The following is a 12,749-nucleotide window of genomic DNA, read 5'->3' as shown; positions in this document are numbered from 1 at the left end:
TTTATGAATTTTCCATTCATATTTATTCTGCTTTTTATCTGATTTTGCTACAGTGATTATATTCAACTATACCGTGGTACGTACTTACATAATGCAAACATATTGTACACAAAAATGAATATTCATGGTAAAATGTAAATAATTGTTCTTAACGTTGTATAAAAATGATTTGTAATTTAGAAAAAATAACTTGACATACAACTCTGCACAAAGTTTATTTGCGTATACTTAGCCTATGGTAAAGTGTTGTACCTAAAGTAACTCTTCATTTTCTTGAAAGATATTGCTATCAACATATTATAAGAAAAATAAAGAATTTTTAATTCTAATTAATTTGATCAGTTAATACGTTATTTTTACAAGTTTGAGGAATATTTTTAAGGATATTTTCGAAAACCGTTAAAAACCTTCAAATCAATATTATTTATTATTAATTTTTTGATATAGTAGAACTTTTGCGGTCAAATCTTTTGTTAACACAAAATTAACTTCCTAATAAAAGCCAAGCAGCTCGTTTTGGTTTTCAAGGTATATTTTATCTATATTACATCTAATTGGTGGTTATTTTATTATGCATTATTGCAGTTATAAACATAGCGTATACTGTTTAGAGGTTAAAGTCTGCAAAGACACACACCGTAAAAAAAACAAGACTCATGTACGTCGGAAATTATCAAAAAAATAACAAAATCTTAAAGATAAATGAATGTTGCTGAAAAAATCTATTTTTAAAATTGTTTAAAAAAATTTCTGTAAAGGTACGACATCCTCCCATACATATGTTTAGTATTTTTGCTTTAGAAGTAATTAGAGTCATATTTTACAATATTTAATTGGTATATTAAAGTAATAAGTAATTTTATGACGTTTAATTTTTTTAACCGCAGTGTATAAATAAACCCAATGTTTTCATATCACATATAATAAGTATATTTAATTGCAAGTTATATTCTAAAATGTACCGAATGTTTCAGTTAACAACAATTAATTTAGAGATTGTTAAAGTATACCTATAGCATCTTATAAGAACACCTACTTTATCTTAACATACTTACAACAGTTGTTTCGAGATTAATAAATCCACAGTTTTAATTTCTTGAGACTAGACAGATTATTATTATTTTCTTTTTATACTTGATTGTATTTCTCTTACGGATAGCAAAACTAGAAACCATAAAAAATTATTAACTGAAAATTTTTGCATTTCCCTTGAGGTTCGAGCTATCCAGGTTCCCCTGTAGTGCGTTATTCTATTTCATTTCAGAAAAGTATTATTTTTAATCTAGGTTTTAGATAGCCATTATTCGGAAAAATTAGTCCACGTTTAAATGGATGTCAATAACTATTTCAATTCTTGATGTCATTTATTTTTCATTTTCGATCCTTCTAATTTAAAAATTATACAAAAGCAAATGTGAAAAAAAACTCGTAGTTGAGTTGCTTAGATGTTTTTATACAGAATATCAATGGTTTCCTGCCCAAATGTACTTTACTTCATAAGAATAACTTTTGTATTTTTGTTTTTTTCAAGTGTTCCAAAATATTTCACAAAATCAAAACAATCGAATCGCTAGTCACATCTTCTAATAAGGATACATTCCAGTGGTAACCGTTTACTTTCATTGGATAAAGGTCTAAAATACTGAAAAATATGATTTATTCATTTCAAAATTGTAGTAATCTCGATCCGATAATTAACAGCATTCTAGCTTTTTTCTAAGAATTTTCAATGATGGATAAAAAATCTAATTGGCAAAAGATGACACTCTCAATTTGTTTATGGAAAAATATGTCTAATCACTAGTTACAGACACAATTACAATTTTTATTGAAAATGTGCAAGAAAAACAAATATTGAAATAGCTTAACAATGAACTTGAACAAGATTTTACTCACATACATCAACTTGGCGAATGGCCATGTGTTTTGTACCAAAACGTGTAAAAGAAGTCTTCTAATATAATTATGGTCTTTTATGTACTTTGCTAAAATGAGATATTTATAATTTACCTGGATCATCTAATACATATTTTAAACGCATGATTATCCCATACTGCATTTTAACAACATAGGTAAATACACTTTTTATGTATAATCAGTACTGAGATCAGAACGCACTTAAAAACCCACATAATATTATATTAGATGAAGAGAACTAAGGATTTTAATAAATAAGTTTGTTTATTTTTTACAATTTATTAATTTTATTCAAATATTAATTACAATGTTTTAGTAACATAATCATAAGATTCAAATATAATTCAATTAACATTATGTGCAGGACATCTTTAAAACATGCACACACAAAAAATATATTAATGAAAAAGGACTTTTTAAGTCATTTATTTAAACAGTAATGTATTTTTTAATGCTAGTTTTATTTTAAGTCGATATTATTATTAAATTTGTGAATCAAATTTTAAGTTTTTATTCAAATTTAATTTAATTTTTCGAAAACTTAAACTCAATTACAGAATTGCGCTCTTAGAAAGATGAAAACAAGAAAATATTATATTCTGAAATTGTTATGATAAGTAAAATCGTCATTACAGTCGGGGGACCTCTTTTCGGTCCTGTGGAAAACTGTTTATTCTTAGTGGTCCCCTGACTGTAATAGCGATTTTACTTATCATAAAAATTTCAGATGAAAATATTTTATTGTTTTCATACTTTGAAGAGCGAGATTCTGTATTTTTGAAAAAGCTATTTACGCCGATTTTCGATCATAACTTTTGTCCTCTAGAGGGCGCCATATTCAATTTAATATGACGCCTATATTTAGCGAGCGTACAAGACGCTCCTATTTGTCAAATTATGATAAATAGTTTAGAAGTCCGAACAGATGAACATACATACATATCGCTCAAACACATAGCCCCCTCCATTGTATAGTAGGGGTACCAAGACAAAATTTATTGAAACTGCACTGTAAAAGATGAGAACCAGTCGCAAAAAAATATTTTATTTACTTACTGGCAAGTAAGTACTTCGTTTTCGTTACTTTTGGGCAATTTCAGCTCCCTTTTAGTTCAAATTTTGCTTGAATGGAGGATTATTTACTTAGTAGTTTGATGATATTATAAAAAGGGTTACTTTCAGCAATTAGCAGGAGTGTTTTGCACTTTTCTGCGAATTTAAAGACGTATTTTGCTTATCTCTACAGACCCTCCACATTGAACTACTTAGATGGTTCAAAATCGGTATATAGGCTGGATTTGTATCAAAGAAGTTTCTTTTCCACTCAAAGCTTCCTCAAATAAGCTACACAGATTAGAAAATGTAATAAAACTGCTTTGGAGAAACAGAAAACATTAAATATTTAGAAGAATCTAGTGAGGTGTAACTTTGCTGTTCTCGAGTGAGTTTTATTTTTACCCACTTAATGCCACTTCAATCACTAAATCATCTAGTAACTACTATATTGACAAACTACGATTTCAAGAAGTTGAAATCATAGACTTCTGGATTCTTATCAAGTTATTTATATTTCCAATTTTATTCATTTACAAATTTTAGTAAATTTCGCGCGTAAGTAAGAAATCGAATCTTTACAATCACTATACACAAACAATTGAATAAATAGTTTTACATTTTGTTTAAAAAAGAAATAACTATATAAAATTTATATGTTATATAATAGTAATAATAATAACATTTATTGCAAAAATATAATAAAAATTCGTAAAGCAAAAATATATATAGCAACATTATGAAATAAGGATTTGTAGATATATACATACGTACACTGAATACATACAGCAAAGCAATATAAGATAGTTTTTGAAACAAAGAATCCGTGACATTTATATGCCCCAAGGCGATCATTCTAACAGTGAAACATTTGAAGCTATCAGGATATCGATTCAAGTCGAACTTTTAGCTTAGTATAAGTATATATGTATATGTATGTACATAGGAATGGTATGGGTCGTAACTACTCTTCGAATGTATGTTTGGGTGTAGTAAAGAAAATGTTTTCTGGTATTCTTCTTATGTATACGACTTCGTCTTCGTATATGCTTTCGTACTTGTGAAAGGGAATCAAATATTTTCTAAAGGCCAAATGTTCTACTATATCAGTTTCCATGTATGTACAATTTACTACAGTATTTTATGGAATTACCGGGCGCTCTGCATTAGCGTAAATGGACTCGAAGCGATGGTTTACGATGTAATCATATATATTTAATTGCTGGTAAAATCAAAAAGGGACTACAAAAATTGAGATGCCAAAAAATGTTTTAAAAACTATTAATGTGTAATTCTTCTGTTGGAACACCAGCTTTGATGATTTTACAAATTTTTCAAGAAAATTATTTGCCACAATATTTGCCGAAATTGGATCGAAAAACCAACGGATAATCATCTTGTCAAAGAGGAATCAATTTCTTGAGAAATAACTGCAAAATAAATCTTCCAATAACTATAGCCTCAGACTAGCACCAAAGTCGACAATAAAAGAACATCCAAAAGTTTAGGATGCACACTCATCACGTTCTAATAAAATCGGATAGTCAGTTGCTAACATACCATGTATAGACAATGTTGATAACACAATCGATTGGTTTTACGTCATGTAAATAAAACAAGACCGCCACTTTTAGATAATCACACATATATACATGTCTTGCACATATAACTGATATTCCCATATAACACGTTCTATATAATTTGCACCGTCTCTGGTAAACAAAAGTAGTTTATTTTTTTATAAGGAATATTTTTTGTAAACTTTTGTCTATCTCCAATGCTTGAAAAGATGGATATGTAAGATCCAATTGAATCTTTTGCACATTTGCGAACTTGATCTCACTTTTTACGTACGCCCTCAACATATTATACAAATTTCAGCTTGATATCTCTTTTCGCTTTTGAGTTATCGTGTTGACAGACGGACCGATGGACAGATAAACAAGCCACCGGAAATGGACTAACTAAGCGATTTTATTAACAATTGTAGCAAAATTTTGTTTGTAGGATCAATATTTTTAAACGTTTCAAACTTCCTTGCCTCTTCGAGTGAATACTATTTTGTTGACGAAAGATGTTATAATCTCCCTATCATGCTAATGATTTAATAAGTAAATGTTGCATGTACATAAATGAATAGCCTTGTACATTAGTATACAGTATACACTGTACACTTAACCCTTGTGTAGAAATTGTTTCAGTAAAGAAAGGAAAAAAAAGAAAGTGGTATGAGCTAGTAGAACTTACAGAAAGCTATTCAAAGTACTATTACATACTATGTTGTATAGCATAGAAATTATGACACGTGGTTAACGATTTACAGCAAAGATAGTAGACATTTGTTTTTGGCAGTTTTTAGAATTATATTCTTATCCTTTTTTGTTTCTCCGTTATTTTTGTTAAGTGTGTAATGGATGAAAGATTTTTTAGTATAGTTTTTTTTTCTTCTGCTGTTTGTGTTTGTTTCATTTAGAAAAGAATTTTCATACAAGAATAAAATGTTATTATTATTTTTATTTTAGCTTAGTCGTTTTTTGCATGTTTCTTGGGCAAATTATTAGCAAATAAATGGAGGGATATTTTTGTTTATTTTTTTTTGATATTTATATGAAGTTTTAGTGGAAAATAACTATAATTATGTAAGAATTTATGTATTGTATTAACGTAATAAAATAAAAACACTATACATGGGTCGTTTAAGGTTGTCGTGGAAATTGGAATGTATATTTTATGTGTCCATAATTTTTAAAAATAAGTACCTAAGAACTAAGCAAATGAAAGAAAAATGAACCGAATGATATTATTTGTTGAAATATTAAGAATGTAGTCAAAGCTAATGAAGCTAATAAAAAAGCTACCGAGCGATTAAACAAATTTTCTTAATGAACAAAAACAGAAATAAACAAGCCGAATTCCTTCAACCTTTGAAATAGAAGTAACTCATCGAAACGAGGAGTAAATTTCCTACGGAATTATTTTAGAAGGATTTCTTCGGCAATGTAACTGCTGAAATGTAAAATTCATGTTTTTTCGTCAGTAAATATGGTTAAGATACTAAAAATCAGCCATACTTCTAAAAAAATGAAAAAGTGGTTCGATTTGATCTATAATTTGTCGCATTTTTCTCCTGTAACTTCTGGCAACATGAAATTTTCATTATTGGTTAGAAAGTAAAATGATTGAAATATTATGATTCAGAAAAAACAAGATTAACCATTTGAGGATTGTTAAATCTGTTTTAAAATGAATGATTCCCAGTGAGCCTTTAATAAAACTCTATATTACAGCGAGATTTGTACTCTTTTGAAAATGACTTCAAAATCTTGTACGCTCTGAAGTCAATAATTCTCAATTTTGAAATTCTTTCAACTGAATAAGAGTAAAACATTCTGTCAATTTAAATTTCTACTTATTGAACTTCATTCTTCCCTTTAAATCGGGCGGCCCACAAAATATGCATAAATTTCGGCGGTTCCATAAGTAAAAATATTTCATATCACTTCTAATATTGTTTCCATTGATTTCGGTGCATAATAAAAGTACTTATTGCATTTGGAAAAATGCCCAATTTTATATTTATTATAACATTACCATTTATAACTTACACAATCGAACCATGACGCTAAGGTCGAAACATTTTAATTTAATGAAAACGAGAAAAATGTGTCTCCATTGGAATTCTACACAACAATATAAATTCTTCACAAATTAATTAAATGTTATAATAAACAATTTATTAAATGCGAAAATGTCAAAAGAAAAGTGGCTCAAGATTATCCCCACACACATTATTTAATAGAATTCGGGTAATCGAATGAATGAATAACTAACTTTTTTCTATATGTGTTGTTGAAAACTCATTTACTTTTAGAGGGCAACTTTTCTCGGCAATAAATGGAAAAACTTTTTTTTCTTCTGCTTCCCTCATTTATTGTACTAGCTACTTAACGTATAACATATAAAATATAAGTTATGTATTTTAATCTAGACAGGATACTCTAACACACATATACTATGGCCCCCATATACAATAGATTTGGAGTAAAATATATGAATGTTCTTGCCATGAAAAAGTGGAAAAAGAGGGTGTATTGAAAATTGAAATGTATATCTATACATGTTCTCTAGTAGCTATAAATTTTTATACATTTCGTATTTCCCAATTGGATTATACTGATTTGAAAATAGTGTTTATTGTAAATTTAGCACCTTCATTAATTTTGATTTTTGTAATGGAAAAATTTTAATCTATTACTATTGGGAAAATTATTAACGTTGTCAAGCAGTCAATATAACAGTCTCAAGCAGGCTTAGATCTGAGAAAAATAGTAGTGGTCTATGGAATGATAAGACCATTTATAGACAAGAGGGCCATTTTTAAGCGAATCTGAGGAAGAGGTGTTGTGAGTTTGACCGCTATGTGTGTCTGTCTGTCTGTCTATCTGTAGCTTCGTAGTGCCTAAACGGATGAACCGACTTTAATTTTTGTTCTATGATTCAATCCTCAAAATCGGTTCAGTTTGAAGTAGGCTCGAAGAAAAAAGGTAATATAATGCAAAATGCTCTGAGACATGTTTCAAGAACAAGTTTAGGTTTCCGTACGGGAGATTTTTACATTTTGTAAATTCCACTTCTCTATTAGATTGTTTATCGTACACTTGAACAATATTATTGCAAAGTACTATGGTTTATTAATACCCATGCATTTATTAAACGCCTACTTAAACCGATTTGAAACCTGTTATTAAAGTTCTATTTTAAGCCGTGGGTGTTAAAAATGATTTTCTCAATAAATCAACAAGTCAGACTTTCATTTGGAGAATAGATTGTTGAAAATCGCGAGAGATACGAATGGAAACTGTGTTTAATAAATCGAAAGTATGAAACTTCAAATCTATTCCTAATCGCTAACTATATTTTTTTTTTCTGAATAGAGAAATTTACCTAAAAACATCTTATCAGATAGCCGAAGTGTAATTTGAGAGTATAATCCAGTTCTTTTTATTTATGAAATAGCACAGAGCCACAAATTGCTCATCAGAGTTCTAAACCAATATAGTAACGACATTGGTGAAATTAGCTATTTTAAATAGTGAAAAACAGTGCTTCTCTCATAAATGGTTAAGGAAATTTATAAAAACCCTAATTGAAATTAACCAAGACACCCGTTTTTATTCAGCACTGTATGGCTGAAGTTTAAATTAGGATTTCAAAAATATGTATTAAGCTAATCACAGTCGTAAAGTATCAGAGAACAATCCTTGAATTGTATTCCATCCTCTAATTGATATATAGTATTGCCTTTCACAGACATTTCTTGAACTTATTCGAGATTATTTATTCGGTAAGCACTAGAAATTTTTTGTCAGATGTGCAACTCCTTATGTAAGGGGTGTTTTAAAATGGCTTACGATATTATGACCCTTTAAAAATTCAAATTAAATTTTGTTATTAATTTACAAAGCTGCTTTAAAGTTTAATTTACAAAGCTGCTTTCATCATTCATGTTTTCAACCCCAATCGTAATCCCTACTAAATAGAAAACATTCATTTTAGTGTCGAAATCAATTTTCAACTCAAAATTTCAAACCAATATCAACAATAATCGAAATAATCTTGATTTATTATCCTCTTTTCAGTTGTTTAAATTACACCCGTATTCGTAACGTAATAGAACGGTAGTAATCCAATTTAAATTTTAAAATTTGCATTATAAATTCACATAATTGAATTTGAAAAATCCATTATTTACACTTTGCAAAAATTACATTCAATAATTTCATCTGTATTTTTTATTAGTTTTATTTCATCCTGGTACAGGAATAAATAACTTTTTCGGGAATGGTGTCTGTTGAAAAGGATAATAATGGTTGCCAATTTATGTATAAAAATATAAACAATATGGTGTTTTACATGTACAATAAAATTCCTTATTTGTGTGTGTGCATGGGTGTGTGTGCCTATATATGCGGAAAAACATCCCCCTAAAGGTAACATATCACTGTCATTTATTGATGTAATATATACTCACGTATACATAGAACTTCTGAAATTATTCGAGCAGGGTGAATTTTGAAAATTTAATTTTGACAAAATATATATTCTAAAAAATTATGTTGTTCTATCAAGCGGAAATATTTACTGATGTATACCATTTTGATGTCTAAAAATTGATTTATTTATGGCTTTTGAATTTGTGTATGAGATGTATGAGAATATACATTTTTTTAAAGTTCTATCATAGAGCGAATTTAAATTAACGGTTTCTTTCAATTCGAAAAAAATTGAAAACCTTGGGTGTTTCTTGAAGTCTTATTAAATTTTCCAATATAATTTCCATTTTATTGTTAATTTGATTCATTTGTTACAGGATATAACCCGTTTTGTAGTAGGATATAACCTTAATTGTCCTGAAATCCTTGAAAATTATTAAAACACAAGTGAAATAAAAACTAATTTAATTGTTGAAATACCCTGAATAGTAAGAGTTGAATATTAGTACTTCAGCATAATTTGAATAAATTTGAAATTTCGAAAGCATTTTTTGGAATTCTTTTTTCGTTTCTCGAGAATCTTTCAAAAGAGCAGTTAAATTTAACTGAAAATTTTCAAGTGCTTATCTTTTTTGGCTTTGGAAGAAATAGACACGAAAGTTTTGTCCTAATTTTCGCTTTCGCGTGTTAACAGTGATGTTAACGTAAAAATGTTTCAAACAAAAGTTGTTTATTTTTTGTTGTTAGGATGCTATCAAAAATTATTACTTTATAAGGAACATTTTTTACATTTAATCTTTTGTTCTATCTCTAACGGTTTATAAGACTCAATTGGTCTGTGTTGTTTATTTAAGAACTCAGACTTACTTTCTAAGTTCTGGAACTGGCAGATAGGGAAGCGGAAATTGACTAATAAGGTGATTTTATGAACACAAATTTTTAAGGGTTACAAACTTGGGACTAGCCTTAGTAGACCTTCATATATTTCATTTATTCATGGTATAATATTTATTTAAAAATACATGATAGGCTTCTTTCGAATTTTAAAAAAATTGATAGTCTGACAAAAATCACAATAATAGAATTTAAAAAAATGATTACAAATTTTTTTGCTTTTATGCCCTTATGTCCCAAACTAAAACAGATATTATTCAGAGCAATTTTTGAAATAGAACCTTGATTTTTATTTCATAGAGACGTCAGCGTGCTTAAAAATAAATGCACGAATGATTTATTGACTTCGCACTCGTGTGTGTTATTTTAAAAAAGATGGAAAAACATTTTAAAAATTTACATAAAAATACCATCATTATAAAATACTCAGAAAATGCAAATTTACAAAAAAAGAGTAAAATTATTCCTAAGAATATATTATGTATATGAAAAATAGGTCAGTTCAAGTGTAGAAGTAGGTTCATTTACACGCTAACGTGCGGAATAATTTCAAAAATTTACACGTTAATATTAATTTTATAATATATAGAGGTGGGGGGAAACAAATTTTTCACACTTAAAGATAAAACTTATTTATTTGTACGTTTTATGCATGGTAGGGCTTGGTCCACTGGCAGCGGGCGGGATCGGAGAAAGGATGATTGAAGCTGCAAACCTTTTGGGTAGCTATACAGTTTTTCTTATTATATTTAATATTCCCTAATGTAGTTTTTATTTTTTAACATTTTTTGCTAGTAATTTCACATTTTTATATTAATAACTGCAAAAGTAGCGTAATTTAAATTAAATTTGAACGATATCGAAACGCTGATATTATATACGTCAGAAAATATCCACCCGACCAAAAGTGCAGAGCATATTGCAGGTTATTTTGGAAGTTTTTTCGAAACTATAAAACTAAACACCAGACTCAATTAGACGAAACCTATGTACTATATTGTATCTTTGGTAAATAAATTATTATTATTATTATTATTAAAAACAATTATAAGTATTTACCGTGAACAAATTTCTGAAATTATTCATACGTTACCATGCGAATAAACATGGCAAAAAGCATGATCTTTTTTCATTTTTTAAGTGTGGTAATTTATAAGAAACATATATCGCATCATCAAAATTGATCGGATTATTTACATTTAGTTTATATTATATTAGAGGGGATGCTATGATATCATAAAAATCACAGTTCGTTTCATTTTAATGATTTGGCGAGTTTTTGTGAAAAAAAATGACGTACAATTTATTAAAATCTATGGAAAACAGAATGCGTTTCAGTATCAGTACTTTCATCAGTACTTTGTTTCAAGCAAATTTTAATGAATCGAGAATTTTCTCGTGAAATTTCAAAATACGTATAAAAAACTTTTAAATAACTACAAGCAAGTAGTCGCTTTGATTACGTGATTAATTAAGAACAGTTAATAGTATGATCACAAAAAGCTTTTTTTCTTAAGCTCAAATAACTTAAATAATTAAAATGCGAAAAATGGCTTAGAAGCACTTCTGAAATTCCGTTAAAAAATCAATAATCACTTTAAAACATCCATCTGATAAGCTTTAGTTGCTGCCTTCAAAAGTAAAAAATTAAAGGGAATTTAAGAAAATCCAACTCAGAATTAACAACGCAGAAACCAATTACTCGTAAGAAATTGTTTGGATGTGAATATTATGCTTATTGAGCATTTTTTCACCGCACCTGAAAGTTTCTCATTCTTTAAAATAGCAATTTCAAGTTTATTTAAATTTTTAAGCACCCTTGTAAGGATATAAATTCTCGTTGATATCCTGATAATATTCTAATTTCAAGTACTAAAGGATTTTATAATGAATAGTAAATTACTTTTGGTTAAAACAGAAAGCTTTAGGCTTGTAAAATTATATTTTAACTTTATCAAAACCAATTCGATATGGTTAAACTGTAAAAAACAGATACTAATCTAAATAACGTTCTATAGAGTTGTCATATGTATTATTTCCATTCCTGATAAGTTGTTATAACAAACCCATTATGACTTCCTTGAGTACAGTTAGAGATATTCTGTGGGGTAGTGCTAGTATTTGTACGTATACACTCATCTGATCTTTTTAGCTCGATGTGACATACATAGTGTAAGTAGATAAAGATGATCTTATAACAGTGTAATAAGACTATCTTTTTCTACTTAAATTGAGTGTATTACACCAAGAATAAAAGAACAAATATAATGTTAGATATAAATTGCATCCTCTGCAAGTGAAGTTTTTGACATCTTTAAACGCAATTCAGTAGATTTTATGATCTATGAAGATATCATATTATTATTATATCGAGTATATATAAGGGATATAAGGGTGTGTTTATATGTTTTAAGAGACTAACGTTCTTTACTGGTACATCCAATATTCAAACTCAATAGTGTGAATTCTCTTATATCTTACAAGTTGTGGAAATAATCATGATTCGTTGATTTTATCGTTTATTTGTTGGTTGTTTGGAAAAGAATTGTATTTTAAAGATAGGTTGAGCTTAGAATTTGTTTTCTGTAATTTTGTGTTTGAAGAATTCTAGACTACTAAATCATCAAACCGTCAAGTAAAAAAAGATAAAAGAAGATAAAAGAAGCTTAAAGTTCCACGCTGATTTTTGAGAGCAATCAGACTGTTTGGGAGCAATCAATTTATTAAGTTTGCAAATTTAATTTTTTTATAAACATAATTTAGAACTTTTTATCAAATTCTTTATCCTCATTAAAAAAAAAAAAAAAAAAAACAAGCTACCCAAAAATGGTATTCTACGCTAAGCTTACATACTTACCTATTCATAAGTATAAGACGCCAAAATAAATTTTG

The 12,749-nt window shown here is 28.2% G+C and overlaps 1 protein-coding gene across 3 annotated transcripts in view; it reads left to right on the top strand.

Moving 5' to 3' along the window:
* LOC123305116 (homeobox protein abdominal-A homolog) overlaps positions 1 to 12,749 on the top strand; it is an 84,338-nt gene that overhangs the window by 57,606 nt on the left and 13,983 nt on the right. The window contains exon 3 of one of the 3 annotated variants that reach the window (XM_044886737.1): positions 10,517 to 10,579. The exons of the other annotated variants lie outside the window; for them this stretch is intronic. Coding sequence (XP_044742672.1) covers positions 10,517 to 10,579 — 63 coding nt within the window. The remainder of the gene's footprint in view (positions 1 to 10,516; positions 10,580 to 12,749) is intronic. 3 annotated transcript variants of the gene reach the window in all.

Source organism: Chrysoperla carnea, chromosome 1, assembly GCF_905475395.1.
Source record: "Chrysoperla carnea chromosome 1, inChrCarn1.1, whole genome shotgun sequence".
Classification (NCBI taxonomy): Eukaryota; Metazoa; Arthropoda; class Insecta; order Neuroptera; family Chrysopidae; genus Chrysoperla; species Chrysoperla carnea.
This window is presented reverse-complemented; position numbering and strand designations above follow the sequence as displayed.